The sequence below is a fragment of the Canis aureus genome, chromosome 20 (genome assembly GCF_053574225.1).
Source record: "Canis aureus isolate CA01 chromosome 20, VMU_Caureus_v.1.0, whole genome shotgun sequence".
NCBI classification, from domain to species: domain Eukaryota; kingdom Metazoa; phylum Chordata; class Mammalia; order Carnivora; family Canidae; genus Canis; species Canis aureus.
In genome coordinates, this window is record NC_135630.1 from 46590652 (window position 1) to 46612362 (window position 21711).

At 36.8% G+C, this 21711-nt stretch overlaps 1 protein-coding gene across 1 annotated transcript in view; it reads left to right on the forward strand.

The window, feature by feature from the left end:
* The window catches only part of THSD7B (thrombospondin type 1 domain containing 7B), a 726789-nt gene that overhangs the window by 367091 nt on the left and 337987 nt on the right, over window positions 1–21711 (forward strand). Inside the window, exons 10-11 of the mRNA XM_077861538.1 lie at window positions 11899–12028; window positions 15493–15596. Of these exons, the coding sequence (XP_077717664.1) occupies window positions 11899–12028; window positions 15493–15596 (234 nt within the window). The remainder of the gene's footprint in view (window positions 1–11898; window positions 12029–15492; window positions 15597–21711) is intronic.

A 21711-nucleotide genomic window follows, 5' to 3' on the forward strand; every position in this document is an offset into this window, starting at 1 on the left:
GCATGCTACATTGTCTTTGTCCTGTTTTACATATTGGATGAATAAGACATGCCAGCTTTAAATGTGCTAAATCAGTGGTTCTCTGCCCTGGAGATTTTTAAAATATACCAATGCTTAGGCATCACCCATCTGAGATTCTGATTTAAATGGTTTGGGTTGGGGGGTCATTAGGAGTCTGTGAAAATACCCCTTGTGATTCTAATAGGTAGCCAGGGTTAAGGACCATATGGGTTGAGCAAAAAGCAAGATAGTTGTGGTTGACTCCAGTTATCATATATAGAGAAAGGAAGGGCCAGAGTGGTCACTATTTGATAAGGTTAGCTTTACAAATTGTAGATGTTTTAAGAGCTGCAATTGTGAGGATAGCAAGTAGAAGAAATTGGATATGGTCTCTAGAAATTAGAACTATTACATAGGCTTCAGTGAGTATTGGTATCTACCATAGAGAGACCATGTTTACATGTTTATGTGCCTCGATGGTCATCCTAGGTAGTTTATGCAGATATAAACACGAGTTGCTTCATCTGAAATTAAGGGTTTATATATAAGGAATTTTAAGTGGATACACACACACGTACTACATTTGCAAAATGCTTTAAATTCAATTTAATTAGGCATTCCTAACAGCTGTCCCATGAGTTGGCTCAACAGTATTACCCACATAGGATAAAGCAAGAAAATTGAAACTCTGAAAGGTTAAGTGCGTTGCCCAAGGTCATACAGCAATTCAGTAATGAGCTGGGATTAGAAATCAGAGCCCTGGAGGTCCTGTCTGTTGCCAGAGCCATTGAATGTGGTCTCTGTTGCAAAGTGAATGATGATTATGAACATTTAAGAATATGGAGTACATTTTTTTTCAGGCAACATTTTAAAATGAAAGAAGTGTATGGATATCCTGGAGCTTATTTTCAACAGTCCTGGGAAGTTTAGCAGAAAAGCTTGGCAATTTTATTTAATTTCATTGGTATATAGATAGGCTCAGTATTCGTTTTGAAGTACTTGGAGGTCTAGGCTGGGAGGGAACGTTGGGGAGTAGGGGAGACTACTCTTGATATATCTGCTTTCTGTCTGGAATACCAAGATGAATGTACCAAGAAGTACATGAAAACTCTCAGAGATCTTCTAGGGCATTGTGGTGTGCACTGTTTAACCCCTTCATTTCTGCTCTAACAAAGTGAGAACATATGGGATTAATGGGCTTTGGATGGTAAATACAAGCTTATAGGATCATTTCTGAATACTTATAAACTGTGGAAAAACTTCTCCAGTATTATCCATCCATCAAGTTTCACTTCTGCTTCACTGGGGAGATTTAATAATGCATGTATGTACATTTCAGTATCACGCACAGCACCTACATGCATTTCCTACATATATAGCAGAAACCTGATAAATATTTATCAACAATGACAACACTGTATGTCATAAGTGCTGCCCTCCAAGAACTCAGAATCACGTATCTATTTCTCCAGATTTAAGTGAGAGATAGTTGGGCTGGTGAATCCTGGTTTGTACCTTTCCTAAAAAGGAGACCTCAGCAAAGGTTGTGAATAGACCTGAGAGGGGCATTCTCTTGTGTATAATTAGTCAGTAGAGAGAATGTTCTTTTTAGGGGATTTAATGTTGAAGGAACTTGTGCGGTCTATCTTCATACTGTGATCTCTGTCTATAGAACCAACTTAGGAACAGACTTCTTAATGACCATTTGGAATTTTTGCCAACTGAAAGTTGTTTTCTCATATTCAAGCTCCACTTTGATTAAATGACACTTTTCTTTAGCTACATAGCTTTTAGTCATTCATGATATTTCTATCATAACAACACATATTATGTAGCTCCAGTCAGTTACCTTCAGGTAAGCCCTATACTCTCTTTTCCCTTTCAGTTTTAATTTAATGATTCATGAGCAAGTGTGCTTGGGGCACAAGACCATCTTTTTCAGCTATGTGAGGCTGAAATCTGTGACAAGAAATAAAAAGGTCCAGTGATCCAATTGAGTAGATAATTTTAAGAGCAGCAGTGCAGTCTACCTTTTCCATACATTTGAAATGCAACCCTGCTCTGCAGTGAGAAACAAAATGTGCTTATTTCTTACATTCGCATGGAGGGATGGTCTTTTCTCAGAGTGATCATATAATTTTCATACAAATAGAAGCACTTCTGAAAGCAAGTAGATGAGCTCTTCATTTTTAAGCCTGGATAACAGGCATTAACTAGGACATCCTTGAGCAAACAAGGTATTTGATCACTTTATCTGTTCCTCTCCAAATGATACAAGAAGGTAGTTGATACAAATTGCCTTGCAATCATAATTTAGTTTACTAGGAATGTGGGATGATTTTCAGCTACTCGTGGTCTACTCCTAGATGCTCTGAACATGGTCTGAGGCATAGCACTGAATGGAAGACCACAGTTTGTCACATTTTTCTTTTATTATGAAGAAGCCTCAACTCTTGAAGGGTCTCTTTTTCTTTTTTCTTTTTTGTATATTTTTTATTGGAGTTAAATTTGCCAACATATAGCATAACACTCAGTGCTCATCCTGTCAAGTGCCCCACTCAGTGCCTGTCACCCAGTCACCCCAACCCCCCACCCACCTCCCCTTCCACTACCCCTTGTTTGTTTCCCAGAGTTAGGAGTCTCTCATGTTCTGTCTCCCTCTCTAATTTTTCCCACTCATTTTCCCTCCTTTTGCCTTTATTCCCTTTCACATTTTTTTATGTTCCACAAATGAATGAGACCATATAGTGTTTGTCCTTCGCTGATTGACTTATTTCACTCAGCATAATACCCTTCAGTTCCATCCACCTCGAAGCAAATGGTGGGTATTTGTCGTTTCTAATGGCTGAGTAATATTCCATTGTATACATAGACCACATCTTCTTTATCCATTCATCTTTCGATGGACACCGAGGCTCCTTCCACAGTTTGGCTCTGGTGGACATTGCTGCTATAAACATCGGGGTGCAGGTGTTCTGGCGTTTCGCTGCATCTGTATCTTTGGGGTAAATCCCCAGCAGTGCAATTGCTGGCACGTAGGGAAGTTCTCTTTTTAATTCTTTGAGGAACCTCCACACAGTTTTCCAGAGTGGCTGCACCAGTTCACATTCCCACCAACAGTGCAAGAGGGTTCCCTTTCTCCACATCCTCTCCAACATTTGTTGTTTCCTGCCTTGTTAATTTTCCCCATTCTCATGGGTATGAGGTGGTATCTCATTGTGGTTTGATTTGTATTTCCCTGATGGCCAGTGATGCAGAGCATTTTGTCATGTGCTTATTGGCCATGTCTATGCCTTCTTTGGTGAAATGTCTGTTCATGTCTTTTGCCCATTTCATGATTGGATTGTTTGTTTCTTTATTAGACTCAACAGCAAAGAAACAATCCAATCATGAAATGGGCTTCATCTTCTATGTTTTTGTTTTTTTTTTTCTCCTCATCTTCTCTCATGAGATCTTTTTGGGCAAGACTTCCTATATCAGCCAATATGCACATGCAGTATTTTATTGAATCCTACTGACAATTGTATGAAAAAGAAGTTTTTATTTGGTCTGTTTCATAGCCAAGGAGGCTGAGGTTTAGCAATATTAAAGGGCTGGCCCAGAATCTAGTAGGCAGCAGAGTTATAACTCAACCTCAGGAAGTATTTACATATATGATAGGAATCTTCAAATACTGGTGCCATCCTTTTGCTTCAAGATTAATTAGAGAGGAATCATCAGTAGATTTTTGGTTCTGTTTGTTTGATAGTAAACTGGATATGTAAATGGAGTAGAAGGCAAGGAGCGCCAGGTGAGAACCAAGAGTTTTAAGGCAATAATCCTGGAAGAATATTGGGGCCATGAAGCAGAATGAGTCACTAAGATCTATTAGACCCATTAGTAATGGAGACATTTGAGAAAAAAAAAAGGAAAGCCAGGGCACTAATTGTTTTTTAGTCTATTTTTCAGATTTCTGCAGGCTGGCACTGGAAATCTGCTGATATTCAATATGCGTATCATGATACACACTGCTGATACGCAGTCATCCTGCCTCTACTTTGCACACCCACTCACCTTTAGAGGACTTCCCCTCCTGTGTTCTTCTCTAGCCCTACCTCTCCTGTTAGCTAGTCCAAATATTTACTGTGTTCTACCATGTTCCACTTGCTCTTTCCCAACTCTCATATTTCAAATTGATTGATAGCTTAGGGGGTCAATTCTTCACCCCAGGTCTTTGATTGACTCACCTGACACCAGGGACCAACACTCATGACTCCAGTTCATTATGATGTGCCCCAGCTTGCGTGGCCATGAATCACCCAGAGCTACTCCTTTTTTTTTTTTTTTTAATTTTGTTTATTTATTCATGAGAGACAGAGACACAGAGAAAGAGACAGAGAGAGAGAGAGAGAGAGAGAGAGAGAGGCAGAGACACAGGCAGAGGGAGAAGCAGGCTCCATGCAGGGAGCCCAATGTGGTACTCGATCTTAAGTCTCCAGGATCACACCCTGAGCTGAAGGTGGCACTAAACCATTGAGCCCCCCGGGCTGCCCCAGAGCTACTCTTTACAGACAAATTTCTTCCACTTTTGCTATCATCCTTCTGGGAAGCACCGGTATAGACCTTCACAGAGAATCTATAAATATCTCTTATTATTTATATATCTATAAATAACTCACTTGTATATGTCTGATATTAAATATGACTCTTGATGTTTAAGCTGCCATCTTCAATAAATGTTACTTCTTTTGACTATAATTAATAACTTAAGTATAATTATGCCTGATGACTAAGTGATGATAAAATATACATAAATCAAAATTGAGTTTAGACTAGTTGTTTATTAGCCGTAATCATGCTTGAACAGTTATTTATGTTTGCAAACAGGAACTTTAATTTATTGTTATTTTTCATAGGCCTAATGATGTTGGAAGCATCACTCACCAAGCCCCACTAGCTCTGTGTTTATTGGCACTTGAAACCTTCTGCCAACAGGGTACTACTGAAGAATTGATTAAAAAGGAGGGGGTGTTCCTTGAGAATAACAGAGGAATTATGGTGCAAACTCCTCCCAAGAATCAATATCCCTCTCTAAAGACTTTACCATAAAGTCTCTTATGGAAAGAGTATGGGCTTTGATGTGTGTTTAGCCATAGTTTTAATGACATAGTTTTAATGGCTCAAGAACTAGCTAGCTGACTTTGGGCAAATGATTTAACACTCCCACTCTCCATTTTCTTATCTGTAAAGTGGGAACAATAATGATAATTTTAAAGAAATGAAAATGGTAGTAGCAATCCCAGCCTCATAAAGTGTTATAATAATAAAATGAGATTGCATCTGCAAAATGCCCAGAAGATCTGATACAGACTAAGACGATCATTCCTAGAAAATTCTAATGTGTTTTATACACATATGTAATTCAAATATTTGCCACCTCTAAAGCAACTATCTTTCTTTTTTAAATTTTTTTAAAGATTTTATTTATTTATTCATGAGAGAGAGAGAGAGAGAGAGAGAGAGAGGCAGAGACACAGGCAGAGGGAAAAAGCAGGCTCCATGCAGGGAGCCCGATGTGGGACTCAATTCTGGGTCTCCAGGATCCCACCTTGGGCTGAAGGCGGTGCTAAACCAGTGAGCCACCCGGGCTGCCTGCGACTTTCATTCTCCGTCTACTACCCTGAAATCATTTCCTGTATATTCAACAGAAAGGGAGACTGTTTGACATCAGTTCCTGACAGCTTCCACCTAGCCTTTTACTCATCTCCTCTCATCTGACTTCAGATCTGGATGTTGCCTCTACCGGAGGCATCCTCTTGCTAATTACCTCTTGGTTTCTGGAATTACTCCTTCCTTAGTACAAAACTGCTCCCGTTAGGCTGGCTCTGAAGTAAAAGTGGAATGAGAAGACTATTAACTATTCCACCCCAAGCCAGATTGCCTTCCCTTAAGTTTCCATGACACCAGCTACATCATGTCTCTTGTGTGTGACTGACTGCGCTGTAGGTCTGGTTATGTTGAGGCACTTACATCACAAAGAGTGGAAAAATCCTTTAAAGCTGAATGCTAAATATGACCATTCCAAAGTTCAAGGACAAAGAAACACATCACACAGAAAAAAAATTTTAGCAGATCTCTCTCAGATCCTGGTGTTGTTTCCCTGTGTCAGGCTTGTCCCTCGTCTCTGTTTCTCTCTTTGAAAATATATACATTTTTCTTCATTTCTGTACAATGTCAATTGGTTTTCTTTCTGGAAAAATCTAGCCTCTATTCTAAAAGTTTGTTTTGCCCATAGAATCCATCTTTCTCAACCCCCATCTGAATGTCTGCAGTTAATCATAATCAATGCAATTGTGTTTCCCAAATTCTGAATGACTTGACCTGGAATTACATCATAAAGCAGAAAACATCTGTGTGGGAGTGTTCATTGTGTGTGTTTCTGTGTGTGTGTATGTGTGCATGTGTGCACATGTGCACACACACATGCAGTGTGAAGAGAGAAACATTGATCAATGTTCTCTCTGAGTGTGAGGTAAAGGTATCCATTTTATTTTTCCTTTTCTCTTCAGTTTTTATTTCTGGTATTCTAAAATAACACTTGGACAACATCCACACAGAAACACACACGATTATACACAAAACCCCACACTTACATACAAATCCTAAAGGTAAGCAATAATTTCCAAATTACAGTGTAACTGGAATTAACTAAGAATGGGAGAAGAAACTTATTCCTAAAGGAATAATTATTTACAAAGCTACCCCACCCAAATGAAGATAGCTTTGTATTATTACACAGAATTGTTTTTATTTTCTTTATTAAGTATAATTGACATATAATAGCCTGTTAGTTTAGGTGTACATAATAGTGATTCAATATTTGTAGCATCATGAGATGATTCCCATGATGTCCAGTTACCATCTGTCACCATATAAAGTTTTTACTATATTGTTCTTTTTTTTTCTATATTGTTAATTGTATTCCTGATGCTGAAAAGTACATCCCCATGACTTATTTATTTACAACTGGAAGTTTGTACCTTGTAATCCCCTTTCCCAATTTCATTGCTGCCCACCGCCCCCAACCCCGTCACCCACTTTGGTAACCAATAGGTTGTTTCTTGTATCTACAAGTCTGTTTCTGTTTTATTTTGTTTGTTTGTCTTGCTTTTTAGATTCCACATATAAGTGAAATCATATGATATTTGTCTGTCTGGCTTTCATTTAATATTATGCCCTCTAATTCCTTCCATGTTGTTGCAAATGGCAAGATCTTCTTCTTTTTTATGGCTCAATAATATTCTGTTGTATGTATATATACCACATTTTCTTTATCCATTCATCTCTTGATGGACACTTAGTTTGCTTCCATATCTTGGCTATTGTAAATAATGCTTCAGCAAACACAGTTGTACATAGATCTCTTTAAATTGATATTTTAATTTTTTTTCCAGATAAATACCCCAAAGCAGGATTGTTGGATTGTATGGTAGTTCTATATTTAATTTTCAAAGGAGCCTCCATACTCCCAAACTGGGAATGTTTTCATTCCCAGCAGTGCACAAGGGTTCCCTTTTCTCCACACCCTCGCCTGCCTTTGATATTTTTTGTGTTTTTGATAATAGCCAATTTGACAGGAGTGAGGTAATATCTCATTGTGACTTTGATTTGTACTTCCCTGATTATTAGTGATGTTAAACATTGCTCCATGTGTCTGTTGGTCATCTGTATGTCTTCTTTGGAAAAACATCTATTTAAGCCCACTGCTCATGCTTCATTTGTTTTTTTTTTTTTTTTTTGTTTATTTGTTTGTTTTTTGTTGTTTTTTGTTTTTTTTAATGAAGTTGTATAAGTTCATTATATATTTTGGATATTAACCTCTTATCAGGTATATAATTTGTAGATATCTTCTCTCATTCAATATGTTGTCTTTCTGTTTTTCTGATAGTTTTCTTTGCTGTGCAAGTTTTTTAGTTTGATATAATTCCATTTGTTTATTTTAGCTGTTGTTGCTCTTGCATAACAGACTGGTCCACAAATATTGCTAAGGCTAGTGTCACAGAACTCACCGCCTGTCTTTTCTTCTAGGAGTTTTAGTTTCATATGTTATATTCAAGTCATTAATCCATTTTAACTTATTTTTGTGTATGGTATAAGACAATGGTTCAACTTCATTCTTTTTCATGTAACTAGCCAGTTTTCCTGACACCATTTATTGAAGAGACTGTCTTTTCTTCATTGTATATTCTTGTCTGTTTTGCCATAGATTCATTGACCATATATGTATGGATTTTTTTGTTTCTATTTTATTTCTCTTCTTTTTCATTGATCTATATATCTGTTTTTGTGCCAGTACCATACTGTTTTGATTACTGTAGCTTTGTAGTGTCGTTTGAAACCAGAGAGTATGCTTGATTCTTTCACTTTGTTGTTTTTTCTCAGGATTGCTTTGACTATTTGGGATCTTTTGTGGTTCTATACAAATTGTAGGGCTTCTATTCTAATTTGTGAAAAATACCATTGATATTTTGAAGGCACTGAATCTGTAGATTGCTTTGGATAGTATGGACATTTTAACAATAATAACAATTATTATTATTATTCCAATCCATAAACATGGTGTATCTTTCCATTTCTTTTTGCCTTATTCAATTTCTTTCATCAGTGTCTTAAAGTTTTAAGAGTACAGATCTTCTACCTCCCTGGCTAATTTTATTCCTAGGTATTTTATTATTTTTGATGAAGTTGTAACTGGGATTGTTTTCTTAATTTTTTTTTTCCTTTCTGATAGTTGGCTGTTCGTGTATAAAAACACAACTAATTGCTGCATGTTAATTTTGTGTCCTGCAACTGTACTGAATTCATTTATTAGTTCTAATAGTTTTTTGGTGGAATCTTTAGGATTTTCTATTTGCGGTATCATGTCATCTGCTGTCCTTTCAGTTTGAAAGCTTTTATTTCTTTATCTTGCCTAATTTCTGTGACTAAAATTTCCAATGCTATGTTGAATTAAAGTGACAAGTGAGCATTTTTGACTTGTTTCTGAACTTAGAGGGAAAATTCTCAGCTTTTTACCATAACTGTCTTAATTATACTTTTTTTTTTTCCTTTTTAACTTTCTATTTTATACTTCTCACAGGACCTTAAGTACTTTTAGAAAAGGGCCAATTATACAATTCTTCCCTATCATATATATATCTCCTTTGATTTTATTAGCATGTCCTGGCAGGAAACAGGTGGTCCATTCAAATGAGACAACTGGGGAAATTTTAATGAAGGAGTTACTTACAAAAGACTGGGAAGTGTTACTTAAGCTACTAATGGGTGGTTCAGTACCTGGACTAGTGATATTTAGGAATCTGAAATTTGATAGAAGTGAGAACAAATAGTAGGACTATAGCTGCAGGAGAGGCCCACTCCATAGAAGCCATGGCTTTTGGTTGAGGTAGAGAACAAACCGAGGTGATCTAGATGAAATCTGGTGGAATAAATTCCCTTATCTTTCTCTCTTCTTATCTTATATCCTTATATTGTTTGTCTTATCCTTTTATTGGCCAAACCCAACCAGAAGCCAATGGACAAGGGAGTCACTGATACAGTCCTTCCATGAACAGTTACCTGAATAGACAGCAGATTTTTAAAAAGCAGGGGGATAGATCTATAAGTAAATGGAAAAGAAACATCTGCTTAACTTAGAGTTCAAGCTCATGAAATATATAAGTATTTGGTTTCCTCTTCTTCCCATAATCTCATTAAAATAATGGAAATGAATTGTGAAAGTAAATTGTAAAACTCCTTGTTAAAAAAAAAATAGGACCATCAGTGGATGAAAGATCTAAACTCATTTATGAAAAACTTAATAGACAAGACTAAAGAGCAGAGAAAGTGGTGACGCAGCACAGGAAGCCATGACCTAACTTATCAGGAATGTGGGTGGCAAGAGAAGAGGAAGCTCATCTACCCATAAAGACTCTTTAGGATGGTGGTGGCTGGTCTGACAGAGGGCAGGAGTGAGGAGTGGGACTGGGGAAAAAAATGAGCTATTTAAAGTCTTTAAAATAACCCTTAGAGGCATAAAAATGGTGATACAATTATAGACAATTGAAAGGTGGTGCAAAGTAAAGTACCATCAATTATAGCAGAAAGTCAATAAATGATGTCTAAAATTAATGAATCAAGAAGCAATGGCATAAGCTTATTATGTATAGATTTGGAGATAACCACAGAAGAACCATATAGATTTTGAGTTGTTCTGGAAGGAGGGCAGGGAATGGGTTGTGGGTCAATTGTTTCTCACTGTAAGTCTTTGTACTAATGATTTAAAAACAAAACATGTGAATATATAATTTTAATGAAAAGTCTTTTTTTTTTTTTTTCCTTTTGTCACACTCCACTTAGTTTACTGGTTTTCTAGAAGTTGAAGTTTCCTCTTAATATGTTTAAGTCCCTTATCTGTCCCAAACCTACCAATTAATTCTATTTTCTCCTACATCACCCCTTCTCTTCATTCTTTGTAACCCTCCCCCAGCTTGTACATACTCAGAAGTCAAATGCACACAGTTTTCTTTTTTTTTTTTTAAACTTTTTTTTTTTTTTAATTTTTATTTATTTATGATAGTCACACAGAGAGAGAGAGAGAGGCAGAGACATAGGCAGAGGGAGAAGCAGGCTCCATGCACCGGGAGCCCGATGTGGGATTCGATCCCGGGTCTCCAGGATCGCGCCCCGGGCCAAAGGCAGGCGCTAAACCGCTGCGCCACCCAGGGATCCCGCACACAGTTTTCATCTGAATGCAGCTACATGTCTTTCCCTGTGAATTCTATGCACTCATTTATGTCTCAGCAGAGCTTTTTCTCAAACTTTCCTTGGCCCAAAATGACTTCAGCCTTTTTTTTTTTTTTCAATTAAGATTTCAAGTCCCAGAATAAAATCTGCCTCCTCCAGGAACTGTCTGGTTTCCAGAAACAAAGATGATTACTCTTTCTTCTATATTCTCATAACACTGCACACTGTTGATGTCTTCTTGCTCTATTGATGTCTTAAACTTATTGTATTTCTGTGTGTCTCCTTCTCTTTCTTTTTAATTTTAAGTTCAAGAATTTGTGTATTTATATCTAGTGCAAAGTTCCACATGGTAATTGAAATAGTTGTAACTGTGATTGGCTTTTATTGTTGTTATTGATTCAGAAGGTATCCAAAGATTATGAGATGAGTGCCCCAGCACATTAAACTGAACATTGGCTATCTTTATTGAGGTGCCTATTAATGCTTCTCCTTTTCAGCCGAACCAGAAAGTAGACAATATTTTGTTCTGTTATAATTTTCATGCCTTTTCCCTAAATTCAACTATATAATATGGTCTCAGGTTATGAGGAATAAGAAGTATAAGAAACCAATATCCATAAATAAATAAATTCCTAATGTCTTAATTTTAATGAGTAGTTGCACTGTAAAGAGTCACCCAAAGAGGGAAGGGCCTTGCTGGAGGGAAGGAATTCTTCCTAGTAAAACTCTAAGCCCTTGAGCTATTGTTTTGAGATCAAAGAGGATTTCTGGGGTTCCTCAGATTATGCTATGTAACTCTATAAATTCTGATTAATTTAAAGCATAATAAGACAATCTTTGCATATTACAACAAATTTTGAAATCACAATTATTAAGTGTTAACTATCTCATGGGAGTAAGATTGAGTATAATATGAAGTATTAACTCCTGGTCTTTGCTTGTTATTTTTGTTCCCTAAGTAGCCTTAACACATATTCTTCATTCGTTTGTTTGTTTCCTTCCTTCCTTCCTTCCTTCCTTCCTTCCTTCCTTCCTTCCTTCCTTCCTTCCTTCCTTCCTTCCTGTGACTAACCCTGGATTTCCCCCTGCATCCACACAGAAGTGCACTATAATTGTATTTTTCCTTTACTTTAGGAAATGCCACAGTAAAACAGTCCCGATACAGGATTATCATCCAGGAAGCAGCCAACGGAGGTCAAGAATGCCCAGATACTTTATTTGAAGAGCGAGAGTGTGAAGATATTTCACTGTGCCCCATGTATCGGTAATTAGTTACCTTTTATTTTTAAAAATTTTAAAAGATTTTATTTATTTACTCATGAGAGACACACAGAGAGAGGCAGACACACAGGCAGAGGGAGAAGTAGGCTCCCTGCAGGGAGCCCAATGTGGGACCCAGTCCCTGGACTCTGGACTCCAGGACTATGCCCTGAACTGAAGGCACTCACTCAACCTCTGAGCCACCCAGGTGCCCCTTAGTTACCTTTTAAACTAATTATTTTTATTTTTTTTGTATAAATCATGACCTATTTTCTTTGTGTAGTTTATGATTTTTAGTGAGAGGTAAGATGAGATAATGTTTATCTTTAATACCTCAATATTTTCCCCTCTTATTTTGAATATATTTTGAGGGAGTAAAGAATATGAAAGCTTAATTAACAGAAAAAAAAAAGAAAGAAATTTGTTTTGATTTTAAGTGAACTGCTGGAGTTCTGGCACCGAGGCAATCAATTTTAAGGATTAGGATCCAAAGAGATTCAGCATAAAGTCTTTACCTGGAAAACAAACACATATAATTTACCTTATTCTATTGGTTTCATCTTAAAGCCTTTAATCAAGAACTAAGAACAAATATGTACTTTTAAAATAATTATTTACTTTTATTCCAAAAAAATTGGTTCTTAATTTTTGTCATGTGTACATTTAAAAAAAACAAAAACAAAAACAAAAAAAAACATGTACTTAGAAAAAAAAAAGTTTGACCTGTGGATAAAATTTAAAAAAAAAGAAAATGACTTTTAAAATATATATGTTACGTATATCTTCCCTCTTGACAAGTTGGTTATTATTATTTATAAAAGCAATGCCTGAGATCTGTGTGATTAGTCATTAATGTCCATTCTTTTAATGTTGGATTGAAGCATTGCTTTAAAGTACATCTGGATTGAATTCACTCACTGCTGAGTTTTACTGATTTATAAATAAAGAAAAAACAAAAAACAAAACAACAACAAAAAAAATTGTCTTAAAACTCACATAGTAATCAGCACACTTAAAAATGCCGTAGCAAAAATGCCTAGTGTTTCTCCTGATTATTTGAGAAACTATTATCTTAAAGCTATAAAATTCAAGGGCTAATTTGTTCAGGAAAACAAAGTTATTTTTCTTTTTCCTTTTCTCTCCTTCTCGCTCTCTCTCTTTTTTATTTTTTTTAAAGAAGACTCCTCACATTAAATGGAGTGTCACTGAAGAGTCTAAATTACCATCAATTTTATTATCTTTTATTCTCATTGTATGTATCTAACAGCCAGTTTAAAGAGGACATATAAACACTGCGAACATGCCCAGACCACCAGTTTTCCTTCATTAACCACAGGGGTGCTGTGGAAACACTGTCAATATTCATCCTTTTGGATCAGATATAAATATTGAAACTTCTGAGCCCATCAGAGAGCTCTTGGGGAAAGTAGCCAATTGAAAGAAATAGCCAAATCAAATGTTATTAGACATTTTTATCAATCCAGGGCTATTATAATCAGAGAAAAATCCTAGAAGTTATTAGTGAGATATTTTTTTTTTTCCTTTCTATGGTCCACTCTCTTTACTTTCTGGTTGCACTTCATTTTAGCCACTCATGTTTGAACATGTTTCCATCATTGACCTCCTACAATTTTCCCCAGAAACCACTTTTGCTGTGTCTGGATTGTATCATTGTATCATTTCTCTTGATGCCTAGTTTAATATGCATACAGGTTATCAGCATGATTCTCTGCTTTTTAGTAAAACACCCTTGAATTTTAAGCACCATGGTTCCAATTTAGTTTTTGCATCCCTCCTCATTGATGTGTTAGGTAGGTAAGACCTTTATCATTATCTTCTGATTCTTCTTTTTGACTCCATTAAGGTGACATATTCACATGTTTCACAAGTTAAAACAGAATCAAAATGTCTGTAGAAATTTTTCTGTGAATTTGAGCATCTCTGAACACATTTAATTAATAAGCAAAAGGGAAGACAGTATGGTGATGTATCCTTACATAGAATTGATGGTGGGGCCAAGAGTCTATAGCTGAACATCCAGGGTTTTAGGAGGGAAAACTGGCCTGCTGAGTTATGGAATATCATACATTTCACTTAACCACTCTGAGCCCAAGTTTATCATTCCAAAACTGTGTTTAATGAGAGTACTAAAATTCATTCTATTTCAGTTTATGGAGCATACTAAACAACACTGAGCTCCATAGTCTCATTTTGATGTAGAAAGCCTCAGTAAACTTAAGATATCTGAATGAGTGATTCATCCTATTGAAAAATTGGACTAAAACCCCTTGCCATTTCAATTTCTGTATTTTGGAATTATACTCAATGAATCTATGCATATACAAAGTAAATTTACAGTTATTTAAAATTAAGGGGTGATTTCTTTAAATGATAAGTTTTTATGTTTAGCTGTTTCTCAATTTCTCTAGAATTTCTCAACTAGTCCCAATATAGAGGCCACTTGAGTGAGGTCAATGATTTTACATATATAATTAACCAGCTTTGCAAGATGAAAAAATTCTAGGGATCTATATATATCAATTATTTCATTTGCAAAACTGGTCAATAATATTTTTGCTTCATGTTTCTGTTTCATTTTTTTTGAAGTAGCATTTCTATCAGAGGTATTGGCTCATATGAAAAAGTGTGAAAATATACTAAGGAAGGAGCAGAATCTGTGGTTACACTTACGGTTTGGGTTTTCTGGTACATTCTCAAGGGATGGGTTTAAGGATACAAGTCACTCTGTCCTGTGGGTCATAAAATAGGAAGTTTTGTATACCTGAGGAAGGAAAACAGTGAAAATCCACAAGACTTCCTTAGAAAATATTTTCTTTGAGGAAGAGAAATATTGACAATTCATCAGAAGTGGATCCATTCCTCTTCCATGAGGCGAGCTATCACATAAGATAGGTCCCTTCAACTCCGCCTTCCCTTATGACTTTTGAAATTTCTGAGTCACCCTAAAGTCTTAGAAAACATCTTACAAAAATGTCTTGAAGCAGATCGAGTGTGACGGTTTGCACCCCAAACTTTCAGATGTTCAAGCCTTGATTCTCTAAAGCACCAATGTGTCGGACAGAGGGATTTTTCTTTTTCTTCCTTTTCTTCCTCTTCCTCCTCCTCCTACTTTTTTAGATAGTTTTAAGCTCAGAGGAGGGTAAACCTAGATTTAATCTCTGCTTGTAAAGATTTTTACTGCCCCTTTGCTCTATAGAATATAGCTTTTATGGAAAATGTCCACATTTAAAAAAATAGAAATATTGCATTAACCATCAATCTAGGGTAGAGTAGACTACTATCCTCCCAACTGCATCCCAGGGATCCATCGTATGACATTGGTTTTAAATCTGTTTTTATTGAATTACAGTTTTTGTGCTTTTGGATTTCAAATTCATTTATTTTGTGTATTTCTTTTGTACATTTGCCATGGTAAAATTTTTAGTCTGCTGTTCTTTGTAATCACAGGTGGAAGCCCCAGAAATGGAGCCCTTGTATCTTGGTTCCAGAGTCTGTCAGGCAGGGGATAATGGGCTCTAGTGAACCCTGTGGAAAGGGGGTACAAACAAGAGGTAAGAGAATTTTGAAACAGTTTTTCTGTTACGATATAACTTAAAATTATGTTATTCTTATAAGCTATTGCTTATTTTATATTTGAATAATTAGGATATTATTGGATCAAATTATTTATATTTATCAGTATTTGAGTTTTTGGCGTTAGGTAATATTGATATTACACCATTTTCTTTTTACCATTTTTTAACCATAACCAGCTTGTGTGTCTAAGGACTAATGCAATGGAAACAGGTGTCTGTTCTCAGTCATTTGCATATTTCAATGCTTATATTCCAAACATATGTTGGACTTGATCCAAGGAATGAAGACTATATCTATGATTAGACCCAACAGTATACATTGCATTTTTAGGTGCTCCTTTAATATTCATTAAATGAATTAAGGATAATTGAATAAATAGAGTAATCTTAATAATCATGACTTAAATATAACTGTTATATATGTACTTACTATGCCTTCTTATAATACACATAGAAAGGTATTATTTAAACTCCTGGAAGACATTGCAAGTAGGCATCTGGATTAAAGTAGAAGTGCTTTTAATTATCAATGCCAAGATGTGACATCTTGAAATCTCTGAAAAGCAGAGACTCATCAGACTGCTTACTTTTCTGTTTCATTCATAATCCAGGTACCAATCAAATGAGGCTTGTTAAGAAGTGTCTTACTCTTAAATCTAACCACTTTGTTGTTAAAGGGATTTTTGTAGCAAAATCAGACCTTTTGGAACTAACTGCATTATGCTGGCTTTATAGTTTTTTCTAAAAGGCGTATTTAGAATTAAGTGTCTTTACCTATTGGTCAGTACCAGTTATCTATCCCAGCCAGCACAAGAACTCCCTGTTTTATCTGTTGATTCAAGCTGTGAGGAGTTTACCATGGCTAGGTGGCAGTCTTAACTTCCAGGTCAATAGAATCTTGTCTCTTAGTGGAAGCATTGCTTCCTTTGGAACAAAGACCTATAGGGCAGCAGAACATAAGATTGCAGGAGACAGGAAGCAAACATTTTACCAGTGAGTCACCAGAGGTTATAGTGAGTTATGCCACTCCTATTCATTCCCTCCCCTTGATTCCTGGACCTATAAATCCTGCCTAGGGGGGAAATGGTACCAAAAATCAGGCGCTGATTTAGAGCCTATACAGCCTTCTGTTAAACTTTGTCTCAGCCCTGCAAGGTATTGTCACCTGAATGATATTGTAATTGAGTCTACAAGACCTTCCTAGCACTCTTTCAAGCCAGCTGCTTCAGGATTGTGGGAGACATAGTAAGGCTAGTGAATTCCACGAGGATGGGCCCACTGCAGCACTTTATTTGTTGTGAAGTGAGTTCCTGTATCAGAAGCAATGCTGAGTGGTATACCATGACTATGGACAAGGCATTCTGTAAGTTCATGGATGGTAGTTCTGGCAGAAGTATTGTCTGCAGGGAAGGAAATACATATCCAGGATAAATATATATTTCAGTAAGAATAAAACATTACCCATCCTATGATGGAAATGGTACAGTGTAATCAACTAACCACCATTTAGCCAGCTCACCACTCTGGGGAGTGGTGCCATATTGAGGACTTAGTGTTGCTTCCTGCTGCTGGCGTATTGGGCACTCAATGATTACCATAGTCAGGTTGACACTGGTGAGTGGAAGTCCGTATTGCTGAGCCTGTGAATAGCCTCCATTCCTGTCATGATGACTACTTTGTTCATGAATCCATTTGATGATGACAGGAGTAACTGGATAAAGAGGGATGACTAAGGTGACTAGTATCCATAGAACAGATCATCCTATCCATTTGACTATTAATATATTCCTCTCCTGAAGTCACTCTTTGATGAGCATTCACATGGAACTCAAATTTGATCACATTGTTTCCCCCAAAAAACAGAGGTCTGTTTAGATAACCCTTCCACAGATTTCCTTGTCACCAACTTTCCAGTCATGTTCTTTCCAAGACCCTGACCATAGAGCAAAACCATTGGCCTCAGGCCGTGAATCTGTGTGTAATCACATATCTGGCCATTTCTCCTTCCAAGCAAAGTGAACAACCAAATATACTGCTTTACATTCTATACACTAGGAAGATTTCTCTTTATCTCAGAAAGGGGCTATAGTGCTATAGCTGTCCATTTTGGGATTGTGCCTAGATATTATGCAGAACCATCAGTAAACTAGGCTGGATTCTTCTCTTCTTCCATCAACTGATTGTAGGGAACTCTCCATGAGGCCATAGGTACAGACTGGGAGAGAGCAGGTGCTGAAGCAGAAGCGAAGACCATGGACATTTTCCCACTTATTCATATAAACTTACTTATGCCATCAGGGCCTGTGTGGGCTAAATCATCTATATACCATTTTCCATTTGATGATGACTTACGTTGTGGCTTGGTGGATTAAGTAACATCCAGTTTATGAAGGCATATGGGTTGCATGATAATTTGGTGGCCCATGATTAAGCCTTCAATCTCTACTAAGGCACAGTATCAGACCAGAAGCTGTTTTTCAAGGAGAATGGTTATCTGCAGTAGATGGCAGGGCTTGGCTCCAAAATCCTAGGACCTGTCCTGCAGTTACTTATAGAAGCCTCTAAAGGCTGCAATCAGTGTTCCTGTCTGTTACCGATACTTGAGTGGCATTGGATCTGCTGGATCATATGGCCCAAGAGGCAGAACAGTATGCGCAGTAGCCTGAATTGTTATAGAGGTTTTTCTCATTCTGGGACCTGCTTAAAATTAACAGCGTTTTGAATCTCTTAGTAAATAAGATGGTCTAACACACTTGAATAAGTAATATGTTGCCTCCAAAATCGAAAAAGACCCACTAGGAGGGGCCAGATGCAAAATCATAATCTTTGATAGAAGGGATATCTTCATGTGCCCTATACCACTGAACTTCTAGAAATTTTCCCTGAGGTAGAAGGCCTCTGAATTTTTTCAAATGTATTTTTTACCCTCTTACCAAAATGTCTAAAGTAGTTGCTACTTCTTTCTCACTTGATCCATTCAGAGTGATGTCATTAATGTAATGGACTAGTATGCTATCTCATCGAAGGAAAAGACAATCAAGATCCCCACAGAACTAAATTATGAAATAGGGCTGGAGAGTCGATATACCCCTAAGATAGGATGGTAAAATGTGTTGCTGGCCTTACCACCTAAAAACAAACTGTTTCTCTTGGTCTTAATTATCTTCAAATATAGCAATATGTGGGATTAGGACTTTGACATAGGAATTTTGGGTCACTTCAGTTTATGACAATTACACTCAGAAATGATGTCCCTCTCAGAATATTTATAGATGTGAATTTGATTGGCAAGTTAATTTCATTCAGGACTTCTGTGAAGCTAGATAGTGACTATGTAAATTAAGAGAAGGGACCACCTCCTTAAAACATTTTACTTCCATATATCAGAAAATTATTGTAATAATATGATCTTGTAATTATAAGACTACTTTCTACTGAAAAATTGTTATAACACATCTAGGTCAGCAATATCTCTAGGAATTAACTTCTTTAAAAATGGCACCTTTGTGTGGTGCATGACTTTACTCTGTATGGTGGCCTAGATCTTGAAACTTTGATACTAGTATAGCCTAATGGTTGGTTTTTAAAAAAAAAATTTTTTAAAGATTTTATTTATTTATTCATGAGAGACGCAGAGGGAGAGAGAGGCAGAGACACAGGCAGAGGGAGAAGCAGGCTCCATGCAGGGAGCCCAATGTGGGACTCTATCCTCGGTCTCCAGGATCACACCCTGGGCTGAAGGTGGCACTAAACTGCTGAGCCACCCAGGCTGCCCTGGATTTCAATTTAAATGGATTCTAGCTGGAGACTTCACAGTCCCTTAGACTAGGCAGGTAATCTACTTGAATTTTCTCTAATTGGACACCAATATTAGAAGATTTCTAGTGTTTATCTTTTGGAAAACTTATACTTTTAAAGTAGTGGACTGGGTCTCCATTTTTTTTTTTTTTTTTTTTTACTATTTTAAGATAGTGAAGCAAAGACATCTCTACTTCATCTTTTCTCTAAAATTACTTCAAAACCAGCAAGGAAGATGTGAAACAATAAGAAAAAAATAATGTCCAATTAGATTTCTTTTATAAAACTATTCCAGAGAACAAGCAGCACAATAAACTCACCTTCAAGTAAACGAGGAGCCATCTGTAACCTCAATCATAATATGTGGTTTAGAAAGTGAATGGAGAAAAGGTAAAGTAACTTTGCAGAATGAAATTATGCCAAAGTTTTGGCAGGAAAGAAGGTGTGGGGGCTGAAGAGAAACAAGGTGATTTGTCATGTAGAACTCCAGAAAGTTCCCACATTCTACGGAAGGAAGTGTGCAAGTATGTGTGTTGTTGGAGGGGTGGAATGAGCAAGGCTTTTGAAAGTCTGATTAAAGATCAGTCAGTGGTGTCACCCCCTTCCTATTTTGGGGGAGCCTAGAGGTTTATTCTCTGGGGATACAAAACCAGAGGAAATGTGTACTTTGGACAACCAGCTGAGGAGAATGGAGGTAAAGGCCTAGTCTCAAATCGGGAAGATAATAAAGTCCAAATAAGGAATTAAGAGATGCTCAGTTCCCTTCTTTCACCTGCTTTAGCATGCTAGCCAGGTGGCTTTTATACTTTTCAGTCCCATGGATGCCCTATCAATCTAAAAAACACTTTAAATTTAAATTTCTCTTTGAGGAGTTTTTGAATCACAGAGGAAGCATGAATTTAGACCATAAAATCATGGAAAGGCTAGCTTGGAGTTATAAATTCTCACAAGAGATTTTCCCTCCCGTCACCATCCAGTGTTCGATTTTAGATATGCAAGTGGCCTTGTCAAGGCATTTTGCTTTGCATGTTTATCTCTACTTCACTCTTACACTGAGGGCTAGCCTCTGTCATCATCATTTGTGGTATGGAGCCTTTGATGAGATTCTCCATAGCAGAACCATGGACATGACAATAGAAATTGGGGTCTCCAAGGTTTGGTAGAAGCCCTCAGGATAAATTTGTCTTTTTGCTTACCTTGCATGCCAAGCTTTTATGTTGTCTTGTGCTTCATGGGTTTTATTTGGGGGCAGCCCAACAATACACTTAGAAGATATACATTTTATCTAATTTTTTGTTTTTTTCATTTGAAAGATCTTTTATGATTTTTAGGCCATTATATTACTCAAAACAGTAATACTCCTTGTTTTATACCATTCTTTGCCTTGGTGACCTGGTTAATAGATTTACAGTAAGAATATATTTATATAATACTCTCATTTTAAAAAAAAAGGAAAATAGAAGGGCAAGTAGAATTACAACTGGAGTTAAATGTCTACACCATCTCCAAGGAAGTGGGCATTTGGGGTTCCAATATCCTAGCTGCCCCATACTTTAGGGTGAGCCACAGATTCTCTCAGTCCAGCTTCCTGTACTTAATGTGAATAAAGAAGGTGTGGTAGCTCAGCTTTTATGGCAAATGAAAACATAAAAGAGATTACATATTCTAACACCTTGATGAAGCTGCTCTTAAAAGAGTACAATGTGAGTAACAAAAAAAGATAAAGGTGCTGCCATTCCTAGAAGAGGACTGAATCTGTCTGTAGACTGATACACTCTGATTCTTAGTGTGCTATTCACAGGGAATATTTTAGAACTGGCTAATGGCCTCGCCAGTGTGTTTCTTTTGGATGGTACTTTCTTCTTACTCGTAAGCTTGTGCGAATTCCCTGTCATAGTTAGGGACTGGATGTAGATAGCCCTCCACCAGATGCAGGGTGGGTATTGCAGGTTAAAGTTGTCCTAAGATATCCTTGACTTCCATTAAGTGCCTGAATTCTCTGGTTTGTTTTCACCTAACACTGTTTATGTGGACCAACGGAGGCAGAACTCTTTTCTCTATCAGATCTTTTTGTTCTTCTTTAATTGGTTTTTGTCCTGTGAGAGGCACAGTCTTCTTACACAGTAGTTTTGGTGGAATCAGTGTTTTCTTTGCATCCAAAAGATCTCTTTAAAGAAAGGTCTTTGTTAGAAAAAAAAAAAAAAAAAAGGGCAAAATAATCCACTATCAAAATGAGTTTTGATTTATCTCTATTCTTAAAGAGGGAGATACAACAACAACAACAACAACAAAA